General features: G+C 43.3%; 1 protein-coding gene across 1 annotated transcript in view; it reads left to right on the forward strand.

The window, feature by feature from the left end:
- The first annotated feature begins 7,223 nt into the window (after positions 1-7,223).
- Positions 7,224-22,056, forward strand: part of DPYS (dihydropyrimidinase) — a 75,072-nt gene continuing 60,239 nt past the window's right edge. Inside the window, exons 1-2 of the mRNA XM_069465438.1 lie at positions 7,224-7,599; positions 21,858-22,016. Coding sequence (XP_069321539.1) covers positions 7,336-7,599; positions 21,858-22,016 — 423 coding nt within the window. The 5' untranslated portion in view covers positions 7,224-7,335. The remainder of the gene's footprint in view (positions 7,600-21,857; positions 22,017-22,056) is intronic.

Here is a 22,056-nt window from a genome sequence, read left to right on the forward strand (position 1 = left end):
AACTTATCAAAGAATCCACAGATAAAAAAGTCAGAACTCAAATCCAGATCAGTCTGTCTCCCAAGCGCAAGCCTATTTATTCATCTTATTTTACTTTATTATAGTCTTTGTAATCAAGAGAACACTTTCCTTATTTCCCTAAGCTGGGATATGTTTTGCTGAGAAACCTCAAAGCAACTTGGAAATCGTGACACAGTGGAATGAATCAAAGGAGAGAGTTTCTGGAAGCACAAGGCGGCGCTGCTGGCGGAATGGGCAGGACAAACCATCCTGGCAGAGCCTGGTGTCCCTAGGTCATCGCTTAGGAAGGCAGCAGCTCTGTGTTCATGGGGAGCAATAACAGGTGCGGTAATAGGCTGAATTACAACACCCAGAGAAATCCAGCTCCTAATCCCTGGAACCTGTGACTACTGCCTTATATGGCAAAAGGGACTTTGCAGATGTGATTATGTTGAGGATTTTTGAAACGGTGAGATCAACCTGGATTATCCAGGTGGGCCGTAAATGTCATCACAAGTGTCCTTATAAGAAGGCGACTGAGGGAGACTGGATACAGAAGAGGAGAAGGCAATGTGATTACAGAGGCAATGAGGGGAGTGATGGCAGCCACCAACAGCTGGAAGAGCCAAGGAAACATTCTTCCATTCAAGCCTCTAGAGGGAATCAGCCAGGCCAACACCTTGACTTTAGCCCAGTGAAGCTGACTTTGGACTTCTGGCCTCCATAACTGCAAGAGAATAAATTTGTGTTCTTTCAAGCCACCAAGTTTGCAGAATTTCTTACAGCAGCCATCAGAAACTAGTATACAGAAGTCCCTCATTAACCGCACACAGTTTTGCTTTCTGAGGTTGCAGTTACCTGCAGTCAACCTGGCTCTAAATATATAATATGGAAAACTCCAGAAATAAACAATTCAAGAGTTTTCAATTGTGAGACATTCTGGGTGGCATGATGAAATCTCACTCTGTCCTGCCTGGGACGTTGACTCCTCCCTCTGCTTCCTTTAAATGAAAAGGTGAAAGTTCTCAATATGGAAATAAGAAAAAATCATATGGTGATGTTGCTGAGATCTATGGTAAGAACTAATATTCTATCCATGAAATTTTGGAGGAAGAAGAAGAAATTCTTGCTAGTTTTGCTGTCACACCTCACTCAAACTGCAAGAGTTATGGCTACAGTGTGTGATGAGTGCTTGGATAAGATGGAAAAGGCATTAAATTTGTGGGTGGAAGACATGAACAGAAACGTGCTCCAGTTGATGGCAATCAGGTTCATACTATCCACGGTTTCAGGCATCCACTGGGAGTCTTAGAAAGTATCCTTCAAGGAAAAGCAGGGACTACTGTTTTCTGCTAGGGTCAACTTTTCTAGGATGTGCTTGAAACTGTCAGTTTAGCGTCAGAGTATCTTTAACAAAAAACAAACCACAAACTTTTTAATAAGTATTTCCTTGAGTTTCTTAGAGTTATACAATAAGAAAGTTTTTCTCCCAGGCAGGTCAATGTTGGTATATTGGATCTGGTCATACCAAATGCGTTCATTTATTACAGGAAGGACTGCTTTATAGTTTGTTTTTTGTTGTTGTTGTTCTTTTTTTCTTTTTTGAGACAGAGTCTTGCTTTGTTGCCCGGGCTAGAGTGAGTGCCGTGGCATCAGCCTAGCTCACAGCAACTTCAAACTCCTGGACTTAAGGGATCCTACTGCCTCAGCCTCCCGAGTAGCTGGGACTACAGGCATGCGCCACCATGCGCGGCTAATTTTTTTCTATATATATTTTAGTTGACCAGATAATTTCTTTCTATTTTTAGTAGAGACGGGGTCTCGCTCTTGCTCAGGCTGGTCTCGAATTCCTGACCTCGAGCAATCCACCCACCTCGGTCTCCCAGAGTGCTAGGATTACAGGCGTGAGCCACCGCGCCCGGCCTATAGTTTTTTAAAATACTGATGGCATGAGTCACCTGAGCAAGAACAAAGACTGGCTCCACAATATTTAAATGACTATATGAAGCAACTTTGAAGCAGCAGTCAGAGGTAATAGAGGTCTGAAGTTAGTGTCAGAGATGTCAGGTTTCAGTCCTGGATCATCGTTTATTCATTTATATAACCTGAGGCCCAGGACAGCCAGTATTTGAACTTGGCTTTGGAGTGTAGAGTTACATAATGGGTAAATTACGGCTCCCGAACAAAAGCCTTGCCTCCAACATTTACTGTCACGTGAACTTGGGCAAATCATTCGACCTCAAAAGGCTCATCTGTTAAAGGGAAAAATAAAACTTAGCTCAAAGTGTTGTTGTGAGGATTAAGTAAAATAATGCTTGTAAAAAATTGGCCTGGTACTAACTTGATGTGAGTGCTCAACAAATCTTAGCCACTGTCGCTGATACTGTTACTTGGGGCAACTCTTTTCTTTCTTCCCAGGAGTGGTGCTTCTGGGACAAGCAACCCCTGGAGTTGTGCAGTAGGCCAGCTTTCTTGATGGCCCCACAGAGGCGGGGTGACCTGCCTGTCATGCATGTTATTGCTGAGCAGTGATCAAAATGTTGTCCCTGCTTATCAGCCCAAGGACTTTAAAACCAGTCCCAGCAAGCATCGTCCCCTGGTGACTGCAGGTTTCGCACTCTGTAAGCAGCTCCTTTCTGAGCAAGTCCCCTTGGCCCCTGTGGAAGGACCACAAACAAAACAGTGCCGAATCTACAAGGCAAGTCCCCCTTGGTCTCCAGTTCACTCATTTGAACCCGGGAAGAGTTAAATTCTAGACTACACCAGGCACTCTCTGTTTGCAAAACTATGAAAGTACAAAGTACGGGTCTTATAAGTTCTTGTCACCCTCATCTTTCAGCTGAGGAGACCAAGGCCCTGAAAGCAAGTGATTTGCTCAAGTTCACTGAAGAAGGTGGCATCGGAGCCAGGATTAGAATCCTAATCTAATTCCTTATTCAATTTTCTTCCAACCCTTCTATGCTGCCTGCCTTTCCCACCCCCTACTTCATTGCTGATTTGGGTGTAAATGCATCAGGGAATTCTACCCTAGGGAGCCGGAGTTCCCAGAGACCTGGGCTCAGGGGTGCTGTCTTGAGATGTGCAACTCTCGTGCTCAGATGTGTTCACTCACCCTCACCACGCCTTCACTCTGCCCGCTGACAGCCCTTCCACTGGCTGGGGACGATGGCCTGAAAACCTCTCCTGGCCCACAGGGGCCTATCGGAGGAGTGGGAAGGGTCAGGAGAATGGAAACTTGGCCCCTCCAGGACAGCTGAGGACTGAAATATGACTGTGCCTGGTGGGCTTGTTTCTGAAAATCTGAACTGCTCAGTGAAGGAGGTCACCCACGTGCTCCTCCGGGCCTTTCTGTCCCTGCAGACCATCAGACAGGGCTGGGAAGTTCTTCCTGCCACTTTGCCCTCACTGACACTTCCACACACATGGGTTTCTATGAGCTAAGCATCAATAATCCTTGTCACCCTCCTTTAAAAAGTTCCCTTAAAAGCTCCCTGAGGTGTAAGTGTTCCCAGACATACCTTGATACATTAGTCAATCAAATTGATTCCTTCTCCAGCAAGAAGAATATGAAACAGCAGGAGTCCTGCTTGCTGCCTTCCTCCCAGTGCCAATGTCCCCGTAACACTTGTTTACTGAGGGCCCAGAGTGTCCGGGAAAGGAGGTGGCAGAGTATGGCAAAGAAAATGAAAGTGAGGGATGAGTCCCCTGCCGAGGGGCCCATCCAGGCTCTGCCTCCCGCCCTGCAAGCTGGAGGTGGGAATTGATGGGGGCAAAACAAGAAGGAGGAAGCAGTTATAGAAAAACAAAAAGGAGGAAATGATTCCAGAAAAAAAGGGGGAAACAGTTATTTCAGTCTTAAAGAATGGGGTAATTAGACCACAGAACACTGACCACCAGTCAGAGAATAGAAAAAATACCATAAACAGTTATGGAACTTTCCCCACAGCACATATAATATAACCTTTAAGTCAAAGAAAGGAATTCAGTCCCCAAAGCTATGACGTATAATTAGAATTGTTATAACTAACCTTTGCCTAAACATAAACTACTAGCATATAAAAAGTAAAACATAGAAGTAGACAGGGTCTTCTCTACTTGACGAGACAGACCTGTATCCCCTTAGGAAATGTACTTTCGCTTTGCACTCTTAAACTTTTTTTTTAATTTTTTTTATTTCAGCATATTACCGGGCTACAAATGTTTAGGTTACGTATATTGCCTTTGCTCCACCTGAGTCAGAGCTTCAAGCATGTCCCCAGACGGTGCACAACACACTCATTAGGTGTGAATATACCCATCCCCTCTTCCCTCCTCCCACCTGCCCAACACCTGATGAATGTTACTACTATATGTGCACATAAGTGTTCAATTAATACCAATTTGATGGTGAGTACATGTGGTGCTTGTTTTTCCATTCTTGAGATACTTCACTTGGTAGAATGGGCTTCAGCTCTATCCAGGATAATACACGAGTGCACCCTTAAACTTTACTTATAATATATCCTTCACGCATACGGGCTGGGCATCTGTCATCTTTCTTCATCACCTGAGTCCAGCAATCAGGAGCCCAAGAACTGGGGCAATACTTTAGGGTCTAGCTGTGAACTGAACCAACAGGAATGATGACAGGAAACAGCCAGCCAGCATGTTTCCCTTGAACTTCCCCTCCTCTCTTCTGTTGCTGTCAGGGAATCTCAATGAACCATTTCTTCCCCCTTCAGTGACGTTCTACAAGCCCCCTTCTCTGATAAAAGTTCGAGTTAATTAAATGTGGGAAGTTTGTTTTTTGTTGTGTTGCAGGGCATTTGGTGATATAAAGTGTCTAAGATAAAGAAACATCTGAAATCATTAATCTGGACAGTCTCAGAAAGGATAGCACAACTGCACTGACACCCAATCTTATTTTCCTAGGGTGGAAAGCTCACTTGTACAGCTTGTAGAAGTTTCATTATGTTTATAATTACCCCTTTCACCTTCACACAAAGGTCCCTTGACAATAATTGCATAACCTTCTTGGGTTTCTTGTTCCTGGCTTGACAGCCAAATCCGTGGAACTCTAAATTATTGATGCTTTTTAATTTTTAAGCCTTTTGAGGTTTGCGTAATCTAAAGCTTGAGGAAATTTGGCAATAATATTACCTTGCATTCCACTATTGAAAATGCCATCTCTGAGGTCACATCTGACCACCTAGTCTCTAAACCCAGAGAAACTATCTTCCCAGTGTCTGTCAGTTGACTGTTGCAAGTAACAGAAAATCCAAAGTAAATCAGCTTAAGCAGAAAATAGAAAGTCTAGGAGAGGAGACTTTAGGAGTTCAATGTCATGAGAACTCAGTCTCTCTCCATCGCTCCTTCCTGTTCTCTGTGTTGGCAGAGGGGCTATTATCTGTGTTGTATTCTCTGTTCACAGAAGGCCTATTTCTCTGTGTTGTCTAGATGGCTCCCAGAAGCCTCTTGGTTTTTGTTTTCATTTTTTTTTTTAAACTATTCTACTTTTTCTTTTAATTTTTTTTCACCAAACCAGATCCAGGACCAGAAGCCTGTTGTTTATACACCCCTGGACTCAAGTCCAGGGGGAAACAGCAAGCCTCTCGTGTGCTCAACCTAAGAAAAGTCCTGAGATCTGTTCTAAGTGGGCGTGATTTCTCTGCTTGGGGCACATGTCCGTCCCTGAACCCATCACTGTGGCCCTCAGGACGCCCTGCTATGATGGGCAGAGGCTCGGTGAGCCCTCAGTCCCGGAGCTGGAAGTCCCGTCAGTTCCACTCAGGGCAAGTGTTCTGAGAAGGCAGGTGGAGGATTTCCCACCAGAGAAACTCCAGTAAGTGTTACCAGAATAAGGAAGAGACTGTATACTGGCTCAGCGATGTCTACCATACCCTGCAACCCTCTGCAGGATTCCATCCTATTGCCCTTCTTGAAATTCTGCATCCCTGCCTTCTGTCACACACAGCTCTGGGTCTTCTCTCTGACTTTCCTCTGTCTACTTTCTCCTCCTCCCCTGTAAGTAAAGGGGTGATCCACAGTTCCGTCACCCCTCCTAGCTTAACTTCATGGAGTTCAGACCCCTGAACTTGCTACCGCCTCTGCTGTGCCTTCCCCTACCCTGTTCCCTTTACCTGGAACACTATTTCCTCCTCCCACCGCTCACCTTTGCATATTCATACCCTCTGTATCCTGGTTCAAATAACCCTTTGTGAATCTTCCATATCTAATTTTCTTCAAGCCAGAAATAAACGCCCCTTTCCTCTAAATTCTTATCTTTATCCTCTCTCAAAGATAAAATTTTCTGTTTTATATATTGAAATGTGTCACCGTTGGCTCCATGTTCCTTGAGGATGGAAATATTTATTAACATCTTCGTCACTTAGCCTTCTCTCCAATCCGCAAATCCTGACAAAGCTAGTATTTGTTAAATAAATTCATATGACACTTCCCATGTTATTAAGGTGCATTCATATCCATCATATTTGCTTCTCAAAGCGGAAGACAAGAGCAATTATTACCCAGTTTTGTATATGAGAACACTAGGAAACCAAGAGGATAAAAGATTTGACTGAAGACAGAGACTCTAAGCTAGTTTTGTGGAAAAGCTGGGAGTATGAACCCAGATCTTTAGAGTTACAAGACTGTAGTTTTCCAAGAAAAACTTGCTGGTATGTGTTACATCATTAAAACGTGCAGAACAGTTGGTAACATTTCAAATAGCTTACATATTTCACTCTAAACTTTCACACTCTCTGTTTGCCAGTTACTGGGATTGTGTGCTACTTTGCTCCTCATACAGTTAAAGAATATTTCAAAGTAAATCCAGATCAAGTGGCTCGGTTCTGCCTTGGGTGGGTTTGGGCATTTTTGCTGCTGCTGCTGCTGCTGCTGCTGCTGCTGCTGCTGCTGCTGCTGCTGCTGCTGGTGACAGCGTTTCTCCCTCTCCCTGTCGCCGTCTGTGTCCGTCTTTTGGTACAAACGCTCTCAGCAAGAGAAGAGATGAGGTCAATTTCTTTCCCCAAAGCGTCTTATGAAGCAAAACACATGTCCCTCACTATTAAAAACTCCAAGAGCTTTCCCTTGCAGTGGCTGAGAACCCTGAGTGGACACCTAGACTCAGGGCGACAGGACTCTCGGGGTCTGAGTGTGGAAGGACCGCGCCGCCCTCTGCGGATCCCGGCCCGGGCTGGGCCCGGCCCTCCCCGGGGGAGGAGCCCGCAGCGCGGCGGCTCAGAGACCCGGCCAGGCCGCCGGCTCCGGGTTTCCGGTCGGTCGTTGGTAGCCAGAGCCGGAGCCGGGGGACTGCGCTGGGGACCTGGCAGGAGGGCCACCCTGCGAGCCCTCGCCATGGCTGCGCCGTCGCGGCTTCTGATCCGCGGGGGTTGCGTGGTCAACGACGACTTCTCGCAGGTGGCCGACGTGCTGGTGGAGGACGGCGTGGTGCGGGCGCTGGGGCGCGACCTGCTGCCGCCCGGGGACGCGCCCGCCGGGCTGCGGGTCCTGGACGCCGCCGGCAAGCTGGTCCTGCCCGGCGGCATCGACACGCACACGCACATGCAGTTCCCCTTCATGGGCTCGCGGTCCGTCGACGACTTCCACCAGGGCACCAAGGTACCCGCCGCCGCGCCCCGCCCGCGCTGCCTCTCCAGCCGCCCCGGGGGCAGTTTATTCCCTTACCCTCATTTCTCTATGTCCCTTATCTCCCCAACTCCGCCCCCCAATTTTCACTGATGTTCTGTGTAACCCCACGAATCTTTCCTATTTTCTATAGAATTTTTTTTTTTTTTTTTGACAAAGTCACGCTCTGTCGCCTAGGCTGGAGTGCAGTGGTATGATCAAAACTTACCCTAGCCTCGAACTTTTGGGCTCAGGAGATCAAGAGATCCTCCTACCTCAGCCTCCTGAAAATCTAAGATTATAAGCACTTAATGCCACGCGCAACTAATTAAATTTTTTTTTTTTTTTTTATAAATGAGGTCTCCATATGTTGCCCAGCCTAGTCTCCAACTCTTGGCCTCAAGCAATCTTCCCGCCTGCCTTGGCCTCCCAAGTGCTGGGATTAGAGGTGTGAGCCACCACAACTGGCCTATAGAATCTTGTTTTAAAAGTGACACTCCCAGCCATTTCTCTCCATCCTCCCAGAACAAAAACCAAATGAAAAATCCATTCACCTGTTAGTTACTGCTTGACTCAAAGTTAGCAGTGCGGTGGGTAACGTGCCTGGGTGGGCTGGAAGCCCACTGCATACACGCCTCCCCCCCCACCCCCAGTCGAAAAAAAATACAGCCCTGACCAGGGTTTCACAGAGAAAATATTCCAGAGCACTCACACTCACACCAGGGCAACCCAGCCCCATCTCTGCTGTGACCCACTTGTCCTGGGGACATCGAATATGACCCTGATTCTTGCTGCTTGAGTACCTGTAGCTTTACTGATGTTGCAGGATGACAGTGGGATCTCCCATCCCCAGGTGAGGTAGGCTTGGATTTCTCTAGATACAAAGGTCTAGAAGTTCAAGTCAGTGAAAAGAACTTTAAATATTTCCCTAAAGCTCCCGAAAACAAGACCAGGGGAATAACAGGGCGGCTTTAGAGGAACATAAAGTTAAAATTCTGCTCTCAGCACTTGAGCTAAAGCCAAACCCACATCCTCCTTGAGTCTTGCCTTTCGGCTGTCTTGAGAAAAATGGCTCCTTCCAAAGTGAAGATGTATTGATACCCTTAAGGCCAAGAATCTTCACTTAGGGACACGTGTGAGATTTCCCAGAGGAACACACCTTGCTATGTGAAACAATGCAGACCATTTAATCCAGGTGTGTAGCCTAAAGCTAAAGCAGTTTTGGTCATGGTCACTTCCTTTACTTAACTGATTTCTAACCCTTTTGCTCTCCTTACACCTCCCGCCCTCCAAGTTCCCCAGTCCTCTCTGATTGACCAGAACGTTTAACAGAAAAAGACAGGCAGGCAGATCTGACCCAGAGAGAAAGAGAGGGGCAGGCTGCTCACATCAACATGTGGAAAGCTTCTTCCTGGTTACTAATTATCCACCTTTATTATAGGGTCAATAAAGTCTTTTGTGGGACAGATCATTATCTGCTTTGAAAATTGGCAGACTTTGTTTTGAATATTCATTTTTCCCTTTTGCTAAAAAAGTGAAATGTGCTAAATTATAATGAACTTACTTTTACATTTTAAATAATTTTTTTAGCTATCGAAACATGATTATAGAAAATTGAAAAAATAATGGGAGAGTAGAAAGAAGAAAAATATTACCAATATTCTCCCTCTCAATGACAGTGTTTTGGTGTATTGTTTTTATGCTTTTTAATCTGCTTTATTTTACATCATTGAGATCATCTTGTGCATGTGTGTATGTGTGTGTGTGTGCATACCTGTATATAAGATTTTGTATCCAAGTAATTGACCCCCAAAAATAAAAAAAAATTAAAAAATAATAAAAAAAATTATAACCTGCTGTTTTCAGTTATAGTGCAAGCACTTTGTTGTCACAGACTCCTCATGAACAAAGTGCTTTGCTGGTGGCAAAGCATTCCATTGAACACCCCCATTTGCAAGGTGGGAGGCTACTGTTTCCGAGCATAATTTGCCAAGCCCGCTGGCATCATTCTTATTCTCATAGCTTAGCAGTAGCTTTCACTGATCTCTCGCGCATGAGGATTCCCATAAAGCAGCAAAGAAGAGGGTGTTGGAATGCTGTGGGGAGGGGCATTACCTCCCTTTCTCAAGAGTGTCTGTGCATGCCCCAAGGTCCTGGGAGGTGGTTCCTAGTCTTCTATCTGTTCCTTGGCCATTATGTGATTTTCTATCATAGAGAGATTTATAATTTCTGAGAAGGCAGGTCCTTGTAGCGTATTATTGTCAACATCTGAAAGGACTTATCCACTAGCTTATTGTCTAGGCATTTCTATACCTAAAAGTTTTCAAATCATTAAATAAAAACATGTTCTTCAGGAGCTTAGGATCTTAAGCAGAAAATGATATGGTCAGAGCTATTAAGGTTGAAGGATTAGAAAATACCAAATTCCTGTTGAATATTAAACAGTACTCACACAGGGGCTGAATTGCAACAGTCTACTTCAAAATTGGTTGGTTGGATCCCAGGAGCTAACCGCTCCCACCCTCAGAAACAGATAAGGCTTCATAAAGGGAACCAGGTGGGTAAACACAGGCACACATGAACATTAACACATTGGCCTGAGTTAAGGAAGAAGGGCCTTATTGAGTTATTTTGTCTTCTTTCCTAGTCTTCACAATAATTCCCAGGCAACGTTATGGGTCTTTGTTTTGGGGAGCCAGGGACAAGGCCTTTTATAAAAGCTGGTTGTATATGTTAAACTTAAAAAACATTAATAAAATACTGTTAAGTAACATTTATTTTATTAAACATTTGCTACATATTAGGTACTGCTAACTTGTACATTATCTTTCAGCAATCCCAGGTGCCATTATCTACTTTTTACAACTGAAGAAATTGAAACCTAAGTTACCTGCCTAACGTCACATGCCTAGTTCTGTAAGTGACCGAGTGGCTCTTCAAAGTCAGTACTGCCTGACCCCTTCACTAAAGCTCTTACCCACCAGGCTCTATTCGTTTGAAAAAACATCTCATGTTCAGATTTGTGAGGGTGACAAGATTGGATGAGAAAGCCATATAAGTTGCACGTTAATGTGAAATGGCTTTCCTAAAAAATAGAACAGACATCATCTTTAGAAAATACAGTAGCTCTCCACCTACCGAAAGCTAGAGGCAGTTAAAGTTATCAAAATAAATACACATTGCAGGTGTTAGGTTGGTAAGGCATTTGTATGTGTATTTATAGCCACATCATCTCTAAGGGGACAGAAATGGGTACCTTAAGTATAGAAAGCCATAAAGTAGAAAAGATACATCATGCTTTCAGGAGATGGGACTCGAAAGGTTAGAACGACAGATGTTTGCTTTCTGTATCCACCAGGCTGACCACTTATGATATCTGACAAATAGAAGGGATACTGTTTGTGGTATTCTATTTATTGATCACTAGACTGTGAGGGGACCCAATTTAACAAATGAAATACAAGTCAACTAAAGGTTATATATTTTGTAAATCTAATTCATGTCAGAGATTGGTTATAAGCCTACAATTGATTTTCTTAATTACAGGTAAAAGCTCTCTGATGTAACTAATGGAAATAATGTTCTGTTTTAAAGAAATCATATATCATTTTGTTGGCCTATACTAGATGTACAGTGGCCTTCCAGTAATTCAATATCCATGAGGAAGGACAATGAGGTCTTTTTATTCAATGGATATTGTGAATTCAATACACTTAAAGTAATTATGACTTTGCTTTTACTACATGCTGTGATAAGAGAGTGAATTATGAGAGTTCTGCAAGTTTTCAAATACATATGTTTATATTCAGATAGGTATGCAAGTTGGAGTGGGTGGACTCTCTTTAAGAACCTGGTAGTGTTAGTAGCTGGCAGAAGAATCATCTTTTTAAAAATTGGGAAACCATGCAACATGCTTTTCTTTTTTCTTTTCTTTGTCTTTTTTGTAAAGGACAAAAAGTTCTTGAAATTATTGAGAAAGGAAATTATACTTCGCTTTGAAACTTTTTGGTAAAATGCCATCAAGGCGGTTACTTACAAGGCAGTATAAGACGTGATTAAGCACACATTTATGGTTGTATTTATAGAGCTCCCTCAACTTGTGGAAGATCTCTGCTTCAGAAACCTTGACTGCAAACCAAATCCCTTTTTCTGTTGCTTGCCAGGGCGCCTGGCTGGGTGGACCTATGTGGGCTGACTGCGTGGCTGACTGCGTGACCTCTTCTGGCAAGTCACTTCCTCTCTGGGGAGTGTCAACATTTTTTTTTTTATTTTTTTGAGACAGAGTTTTGCTCTCTTGCCCAGTAGAGTGCCGTGGAGTCAGCTTAGCTACCAGCAACCTCAAACTCCTGGGCTCAAGTGATCCTCCTGCCTCAGCCTCCCAAATAGCTGGGACTACAGGCATGTGCCACTACAGCCGGCTAATTTTTTTTATATTTTTAGTTGCCTGGAGAAATTTCTTTCAATTTTTTAGTAGAGATGGGGTCCCACTCTTGCTCAGGCTGGTCTCGAACTCCTGAGCTCGAGCAATCCTCCCGCCTTGGCCTCCCAGATTGCTAGGATTACAGGCATGAGTCACCATGCCCGGCCGGGAGTGTCAACATTTTCTTATCTTTGAAATGAGGCATTGGTTAGATTGAACAACTAAAAAAATATTTTTAAAACTTATAAAAGAAATATGTACTTATCATCCAGCCCTTAAGAAAATGCTGAAGCATTATAGTTGCTCAATGTACATTAATTAAACCAATAAACTGCTTTTTAAGAAGAAAAATACAGATGAATATAAAGAAAAATAATATTGAAATCATCTATAATTTTAACATTTGGTTACTTATCCTTTCAGATTTTTCTTTTGCAGGGGGCATATATACATTTTTTTCCTTCTACCAACTTGGGCATACTGTTTGGAGTCAGCCTTGTTCATTAACCATTTCCCCAGGCCCTTGAATATCATTGGAGAGTGAGATTTTGTGGCCCCATTATTGTCTTGGAGGCTGAGTCTCAGATCTTTCTCTCTAGCCTCTGTCTCTGTTAAGCACCAAGCCTCCATTTCTGCCTGTCTTCAGATATCACCTGGATGCCCCAGAAGCACCTCAAACAGCATGGTCCAAATCAAATGTATCCCTCCCACCCGCCACAGTGCCTGACCCATTTTTCTTCCTGTTTCCCAAACTATGAATGGCTCCATTCTCATCTTTTAGGTCATGGACATTTTGGTGGCTCTCAGTTTTTTGCTAGTAAATAGCAATGCTATTGCAGACATCCTTGTATGTAAATCATTGTTCATATTCTTGATGATTGCCCCAGAAATCATCCCTTACGGTGAAATGCCTGGGCCAACGAGTATTAGAAACATCTTAGAGGAGCTAGTTATGTACATTCAGAAGGCTCTTCAGTTTATGCTCTCCCATTATAATTCCCATTTCACTACATCCTGGCCAATGGTGGGTAATGACTTAAAAAAAAATGTCAATTTAATAGAAAACAACATAGAACTTCTTAATGTTTCTAAAAGATCATTTCTTTAATAACTGGTGAGGCTGGACGTTGAAAGTTCATGTTGTATTAGTAGTTTGCATGTTCCAGCACTAATTCTATGGTTTCCTTGAATGGCTACTTAATAATTGCACTGTTAATCTTTGGACTAATCAGAGAAAGAAAAAAAAAACACCTTGAAAATTAATTTGATGTTAAGGCTTTGGCCCTATTGAGGGCCCTATTGTTGTGTGCTAGGAATCCTTTCACTGAACTTAATAGATTCTAGGACTTGCCTTCTTTCAGTTTGCATGTTCAAGTGCTCCATGCTTTTCACTTCCACAGCTTGTTTTCTCCCTCATTTGTCTGGCCTGAGTGTTTTCAATGTTTGACAGTAGTCTAGAAGTCATGGTTTCCATGACGCAGCTGTCAGGGAGGAACATCTTTTCCTCTAAACTTTTAGGTTGTGATTGGGGGCCTGCAGATTAAACTGACAAAAGAGAGATTCGCAAAAGAATAGACAGGATTTTAAAGTTCACATATATATGTGGGAATTCACAGAAAAATGTGATTCAAGGAGGGGGTTAGAATTTGGGGTTTATATATTATCTTTTTTTTTTTTTTTTTTTTTAGTTAAATGATTTTACTGCTTGAGTTCGTAGACAAAATTATGCAACCAGGGCAGAGGCTGTGGATGATTCATACTGCCAGTTGGGAAGAAGAACTTGCTTGGTCTTGTAATATCGAGCCAATTGGGGGGAAGGGGAGAGGAGCAGGCACTTACAAGAAACAAATGACTTAACAGGAGAAGGTTAGGGGGAGAAAGTGCACTCACAGGAAAGCAAATGACTTTTAGAAAAGATAAACAGGCCCTTAGGAGAATAGATGGGACATATGATGGTTTTTGTGACAATGTCGATTTAGGTGTGGGGCAGGCTTCTAGTCTGTGGTGATGAGTCAATCTTTCCTGATTGTGAAATTCCTGGAGAGGGCATTTATCACAGCTGAGCTCTTTGGGGAGGTTGTGCTTTATGGCAGATTTGGGATTTCAGAAAAAGAGAAAGAAAAGAAAGAGAGAGAGAGAGAAAGAGAGAAAGAGAAAGAAAGAACCCTTTTCTCAAATGTCCTCAGCTCAAAATAGTGTTTATGCTACAATGGCATCTTCTGATCCATTAGCTGCCATCTAATATTGACTAATATTGAACTAAGGATTTTTTACTTTGGTTGTTAGATTCCATCAATTTAGTCAGCAAATATTTCTTAGAAACCCACTAAGTTCCAGGCATTGTGCAGGGGTTATAGAGATAAAAACCACAGTGTTTATTCTCAATGGCAAACAGCCTAGAGCTATGTCAGCTTTAATAATAAATTTTATTAATATATAGCAGACTTTTGGCCTTGTAGACTTCACTTTGATGATCGTAACTATTTCTGAGTGAACACTTGAGGTCAGTGACATCTGGCATTTTGCCTCTTGCTAAGGTGCTAGTGGCAATGGCTTGCGTCACCAGGCTGTTTCTGAGCAGGCTACTAGTCTGATAAGTGAGCCTTGGCAACTGCCCAGCATCTACATCTGAACACCTTTGTGCTCTCTTCTCACATGTGAAGCAACAAGTGGAGGAAGACACTTCAGTTTTTCTGTTATGTTTCATTGCATCTAACATGGAAATTGCATGTTATAGTGATTGTCATGAATGAGTTCCTGCGCCCTGAGGATCCATTGTTCACACATAAGAGCAAAGACCTTAAAAAGTACTATGAAGTAAAACAATATGTAATCCTTTTTTAAAGTCAAGAAATTCTTTGAGGTGTAGTACAGAAATAGACTGTAATTTTATTTGTTAAAAGTCCTAGTTAACACTGGGCTTTGGACAAAACTGAGTATTCAGCCTTCAGAAAATACTGCTGCTAAGGCTAGCAATATTTTGGGGAAATGGCATTTCACACTAACATGCAACTTACACGGCCTTTCCAGTTTGCTATTGGAAAAGTGAAACGTCATAATTATTCCATCTCATTACTTTAGGGGAAAATTCACTGGCCCCTTTCTTCCTTTCTCCTTCAAACATCTAGAGAGTGTGTGTATGCGCCAGGCACTGTCATGGCCACAGGGCACACAGAAGTGAAACAACATCAATTAAATCAGCATCCCTGGGGGATGGGGTAAAAGTTTTCTAGACAGTTGTAGCATGCACCAGAATTAAGCTTTGTTGGACAAGGTAGAGAAGGGGTTAGGGGAGGGAAGAACATGAGTGCTGTCTCTCTCTGAGGTGGGAAGCAACAGAGGTTTCCCAAGACAGGAAGGGGCAGTGCCACTGGAGGGGCTGAGTGAGCGGGGAGGGGGACTCAACAGAACGCTGGGAGAAAGCTAAAGTTCAGAGCATGCAGGGCCCTGTGGGCTGCGTAATAATTGTCTTTTCTTCATCTTAAGAGCAAAGGGAAGTCAATGAAAGATTGAAAGTGGCAAGTGGCCTGGGCAGGTGTACACAAGTGTACCTCCCACCTTGGCGTTGTGTCTACAGTGTCCCTCTTTGGGTTCCTGGGGGATGGGCTCCAGCGGCGCACAGTGGTAGCCTACTCATTAACTCCCTCTTTGTGGCCCTCTTCTATTCTACTTTCCCTTCCCTTCCCATTTCTGACGTTTGGAGGAAGGTGGCACCAGGCAGGGGAGGTGAAGATGCAGGAAGGGAGAGAGACTCCTGGACCAGGTAGGAGGAGCCTCCAGCAGGGTGTTGACGAATTGGATTTGGGGGTTCAGGGAAGAAGAGAGGTAGGTGTCAAGGGTGACTCTTAAGTCTCTGTTTTGCACAGTAGGATGGATGATGATACAACTACTATTTCAAACTTGGGGAGGCACAAAGCTGAAGGTGCTTCTGTATTTGAGACATAAACTAGGGTCATGAAGTTAGCTTTCATAGGTCTTAATGACTGTGAGAGAGCTGGAAATTCAGCCAAGAGCTTTTCTCCCTAAGGCTCAAACATACTATTGGGTTTCTTTTTGTTTTCCCTGGATGGAGCAGGTCCTGTGATGGATGTTGGTGAAGCAAATTCACTCCTTCCAGCTTAGAAATGAAAAGTTGGTGGCACCATAAGAAGGAAGAAAACACTTTTGGATACAGCAGTCTCCCCTTATCCATGGTTTCCCTTTCCACAGCTTCGGTTACCGTGGTCTGAAAATATTAAATAGGAAATTCCAGAAACAAACAATTCATAAGTTTTAAATTGTGCGCCATTCTGAGTAGTGTGATAAAAATCTCACGATGTCCTTGCCCCGTCCAGCCTGGGCTGTAAATCACCTCTTGTCCAGTATACCCATGCTGTAGACGCTCCCTGCCTACTAGTAACTTAATAGCTGGTTCGGTTATCAAATCAACTGTCGAGTTATTGTAGTACTTGTATTCAAGTAGTTTTTGTTTTATTTCATAGTGCCCCAAAGCGCAAGCATAGTGATGCTGGCATATTGTTATATTTGTTGTATTTTATTATTAGCTATTGTTGTTAATCTCTTACTGTGCCTAATTTATAAATTGAACTTTACCATAGGCATGTATATAAAGGGATTCAGTACTATCTGTGGTTTTAGATGTCCACTGGGAGCCCTGGAATGTATGTCCGAGGACAAGAGGGAACCACTGTCCTTTCAAGAATGCTTTGCAGCAGAATACATTCTTAAATAAAATCTGGTGTCATGTAACATTATGACCAACTGACTGTTGGTTAGAGTTTATCTCTATGCTCCATTGCATTGCGCTGGAGACAGCGGACTCCTCTGTCCCCCAAAAGAGGGTGTTAGATAAATTGGAAGGTTTTCAAGGGAGAACAGCCAAAGTAATTAGGAGCTAAAATAATTGATTTATGAGTCCATATTAGAAAAGGTAAATGCATTTTGTTTGGCTAACTGACAAATAAAAGTGGAGACAAGTCAATCAGAAGTAGAAACAAAGGAAGCAATTAGGTTTCGTTTATTTAATAGTAACATGAGGGAAACTCAGCCCAGGCTGTCCTCTCCCATTCACTGTAGTGTCTCGAAATTCCTTCACAGGCTGGGGGTGAAGAGAGGGAGAAATACTAGGGAGAAGAAACAGACAAGAAACAAAGAAAAGATAAGTGGCTACCCCTCTCCTGTCCATCTCCTGCTCCTAGTTACTGTAATTAGGCAGGTGGAACATTTGCGATCAGTCCTTACTCAAGAGCTTTCAAATTCTGAGAAATGCATCATTAGGTGATTTTGTCGTTGTGCGAAGATCACAGTGAACTTACATACACCTGGCTGTCACAGCCTACTACACACCCAGGCCATCTGGGATAGCCCAGTGCTCCTAGGCTACACACCTGTTCAACATGTTACTGTACTGAATACTGTAGGCAATTGTAACAGTGGTAAGAATTTGTGTATCTAAACATATCTAAACATACAAAGGTACGGTAAAAATATGGTATTGTAATCTTACGGGACCACCATTAAATGTACAGTCCATCGTTGACATGTGCCTTTGTTATGTGGCACATGACTGTACATGTATATATGTCTTTGTGTCATAGATGGGTAAAATATTTTTTCTTACAAAAGTCTTACTTTTTATAGAAAATTTATCAAATATTGAAAATAAATTTAACTAAAGGAAAATTAAAATGGCCTATAATTGTACCACCCAGAAATGGCCACTGTAAATGTTCTGCAGAGCTCAGCACTGGTTAGTTTTCATGCTAAGTGTTGGGATGTCCTGGAGCATGTTATTGTGCCTCCTGTTACCATGTTTTGCTTCTCTCTCCCTGGTCACTTCAGCCAACCTCAGGACCCCTCTGGCATCCTTTACCAGGTCACGCCCACATGTTTCTCCCAGCCTCGAATGCTCTTCGGCATCAGATCTGCATTTCTTCCTGTCTGCAAATACCACCAAGAGGACACATGCCTGAGAACCCCACACTAAGATATTCCCCTCTTGACTCAGGCTCCTCTAAGTGCCAGATGGTGGTCCTCCTCTGTCTACTCATCTGCCACCTCTCTATCATCCCGGTTAAATCGGCTTGCCTGACGCCTTTTGCCTGGAAACAAGCATTGCCCTGTCTTCCTCCTCTGGGGACCACCACTTCATATGGTCCCCAGCCACCTCAGTTCTGCCCCTTACACTTTCTGCTGAGCTGCTGCCTCTTCCTCTTAAGTTCCTTTCCTCAGAGCTTTCCCTGTGCTGTTCACATTTCCTGCAGGCACAGGCTCTGGAGCCCGATGACTCTGGTTCCAATCCTGCCATTGTCCCTTGCTGGCTGTGAGACTTTGGCCAAGTTATTGAATGGTTCTGTGCCCAGTTTCCTCCACTCTAAAATGGGGTCAAAATAGTACTGACTGCAGAGCTGTTGCGATGACTAAAACATGCAAACATCAGAGGAGTTTCTGGCACATGCTAAGTACTCCCTGTGAGCTAGATATTATCATTACTCTCATTTATTTATTTTCTTGTGAGACAGGGTCTTGCCCTGTCACTCAGGCTGGAGTGCAGTGGCACGATCACAGCTCCTTGCAACCTCAAACTCCTGGGCTCACGTGATCCTCCTGCCTCAGCCTCCTGAGTAGCTGGAACTACAGGCAGGAGCTACCACAGCTGGCTAATTTTTCAATTTTTTTTGTAGGGACAGGGTCTGGCTATGTTGCCTGCCCAGACTGGTCTTGAATTCCTGGCCTCAAGTGATAGTCCTGCCCCAGCCGCCCAAAGCGCTAGGATTACAGGCATGAGTCACCACACCCAGCCTGAGTTAGATATTATTATACTTAATTGGCAACTTCCATATGTATGTCCTAATACTAGTTTAAATCCAGGTTTTCTCTGATCTCTGAGCTGATCTTTCCCTCCTCTGAATTCCCAGTCACTTTTTCTCTATATCTCTTCTAGGGAGCTTAGCATTTTTTAGCTTCCCTTTAGCAATTTCTATGCTAGTGTTTATTATAGAAGTAGACTTACTACCTGTTATTACTATCTAATTTTATTGTATTTATTTATTCATATTTCTAACTCTTTCTCTAGACCATAAACACTCCAAGGGCAGAATCTTTGTCTGATTATTTGTGTGATCTCCCTGCCCCCCTTGACTCCATGTAATGGCTTGCACGTGGTAGACCTTTTTTGCTTACAATTATATTAAGACAAAATTCACATACAATACACTTCAGCCATTTAAAGTGTATAATTCAATGGTTTTTAGTATATTCACAGAGCTGTGCAATCAACACCTCAATCAATTTCAGAACATTTTTCTCACCCCAAAAAGAAACACTGCACCCTTTAACTGTCACCCTCAAGCCTCCTCATCCCCTCCATCCCCAGGCAACCACTGCTCTGCTGCTGTCTCTATGAATTTGCCTCCTCTGGACATTTCCTACAAATGGAATCATACAATATATGATGATCCCATTGTATGAATATACCACACCTTGTTTATCCATCCATCAGTTGATGGACATTTGTGTTGTTTCTTCTTTTTGGCTACTATAGATAATGCTGCTCTGAATATTTGTGTACAAGTTTTTGTGTGGACATGTTTTCATTACTCCTAGGAATGGAATTGCCAGGTCATATGGTAACTCTGTGTTTAACTTTCAGAGGAAGTTCAAACTGTTTTCCAAAGTAGCTACACCATTTTACATTCCTACCAGCCGTGTACCTAGTTTCTCCACATCCTGCATGTGGTAGACTTTTAATGGGCAAAGAACTGAGAGAATAGTTCTTTAAGCTTGATTTTCTAGTTCAGTAGACACTAGAAAAGTACTTTCTTCTAACCCTTTAATTAACAGCACATTCTGTTAGAAAAATGCCCTTCATCCTCAAGGGATGTCTGCGTCATATTGGGAAGACACTTTAAGAAGAAAGAAGGTAAGAAGATTAATCTGTATTCAAATAAAAATACAGAGCCCAAGGAATTTTTCTAGTGCTGTCATTTCACCAGTAGGGGTGTCTTAAGAAAGGCAAATATGTATTATTTTGCCCTGGATAAAGCAGTGCTATTTAAAGGTGGAAACAATGTACAGGATCCTGTACAAAAAGTGAAATTTTCAAGAGTAAAACAATCTGGAGTGAGGCCAAGTGACTTAAGGAAACACAAAAATCTATTGAATTAAGCCAGAAGAAGAAGGTAGAATAGAGCTGGTATGCCAGGAAGGACGTAGGAGCACCCGGTGTATCTGGAGGCTGTGTGGGAAGGATACTGGGGGCCTGGGAGAGAGGCTGGTGGCCCTGCCCCCTGCTGTGTTGTGACAACCACCTTTCTGATGATGAGATGAGATGAGATAATGCAGGAAAGGTAGAAAAATTCCAAATCCCAAAATAGTGGTGCTGAAGCTTATAAAGCACTTTCAAGTTGAACACTGTACATCACCTCTGTTTAGTGTCTCCTAACAAGCCTGTGGCTTAGGTACGATGATTGTCCTCACTTTGCAGGTGAGGAATCAGAAGCTGCACAGAGATTAAGAAATGACTCAGATTACCACGGCTTATTGATAAGTGTTGAATCTGAGCTTTGTGCCTGGGAACCAGTGAGCCTACTGGATCACTGCCCTAAACCACTGGGCTTCATCTCTCCTTGTCTATGTTTGTTTTTTTTCACCTACATTGTTCGAATATAATCATTAATAGCATATCAGTGGCTGGGCTTGGTGGCTCACACCTGTAATTCCAGCAGTTTGGAAAGCCAAGGCAGGAAGATCGCTTGAGGCCAGGAGTTCAGCCTGGCAACACAGCAAGACCCTAGCTCTACAATTGTAGTGGTGCATGCCAGTAGTACCAGCTACATGGGAGGCTAAAGTGGGAGAATCGCTTGAGCCCAGGAGTTTGAAGTTACGGTGAGCTGTGCTCAGGCCACTGCACTCCAGCCTGGGTGACAGAGTGAGACCCTGTCTCTTCTAAAAATAAACAAAAACAAAAAAAGAGCAAATTAACTACCTGGTGATTTTAATTCAAGTGAAATCAATTTAAATAATTAGTCAAAGGCATTTGATTTAGTAACAGTCTTTAAATTACTCATGATGTAATATAATATATAATAGTACACCAAGGAGTATATTGAGCGTTGAGGCAGAATGCAGGGACTTACAGACCATGTAAAGGAGATGAAACTTTATTGCAGAGGCAGTGAGAGGCATTAGCTTCCATCTTTAGAGTTGCTTTGTAATGTCCCTCTCGTTGCCACGAGGGGTTTGTGTTCGAGCGGGTGGGAGACGAAGACCAGCCAAGGCTGTTACAATGGCCAAGGTGAGAGATGGCCGCAGCAGGGGGAATAGGGAGAGGGCAGATGTGACTCAAAGAGGCATGAAGGAGTCATCAGTTGGTCGCAGGGGATGAAGGCAGGGCAGGAACTGCGTAAGTCTCCCAGGATTCTGCGTGGATCACAGGGCAGTTGCAGGCACAATTCACTAGGATGGACCCTAATAAAACGGAATTTTATGATAATGAATATAATTTCTTGAGAAGAAAAATGTTTGAATCTTTTTCACTTTTCTATGTTGGATTTTCTTTATAGTCTTCATTCCGTTTTCTTTGGGTCAAAGCCATTTTCATCTTATCAGATACAGCATCCTTTTTGCAGACGCAATTACTGCAGTTTTAGTATTCCAAACTTTAATTTATAGAAAGCCTATTCATGTTTCTCTGGGTCATTTGAACAGGCAGCATCTTTGTGCAATTCCCTGGGCCCATCGTGTTTGCCCAAGTGCTTGCAGATGCACATTGTTCAAAGTGATAATGACGCCACTAGAACACTAACTTGTTGAAACCCTCTTGTGATTCCAGGCTGCTCTGGCAGGAGGCACCACCATGATCCTTGATTTCGCCATTCCTCAGAAAGGCCAATCCCTCCTGGAGGCCTTTGAGACCTGGCGGGGCTGGGCGGATCCCCAAGTCTGCTGCGACTACAGCCTTCACGTGGCAGTGACCTGGTGGAGTGACCAGGTAACGCACCTGGGTTCCAATTTGTTCCCTTTGTCCCCTT

Source organism: Eulemur rufifrons, chromosome 3 (assembly GCF_041146395.1).
Source record: "Eulemur rufifrons isolate Redbay chromosome 3, OSU_ERuf_1, whole genome shotgun sequence".
NCBI lineage: Eukaryota > Metazoa > Chordata > Mammalia > Primates > Lemuridae > Eulemur > Eulemur rufifrons.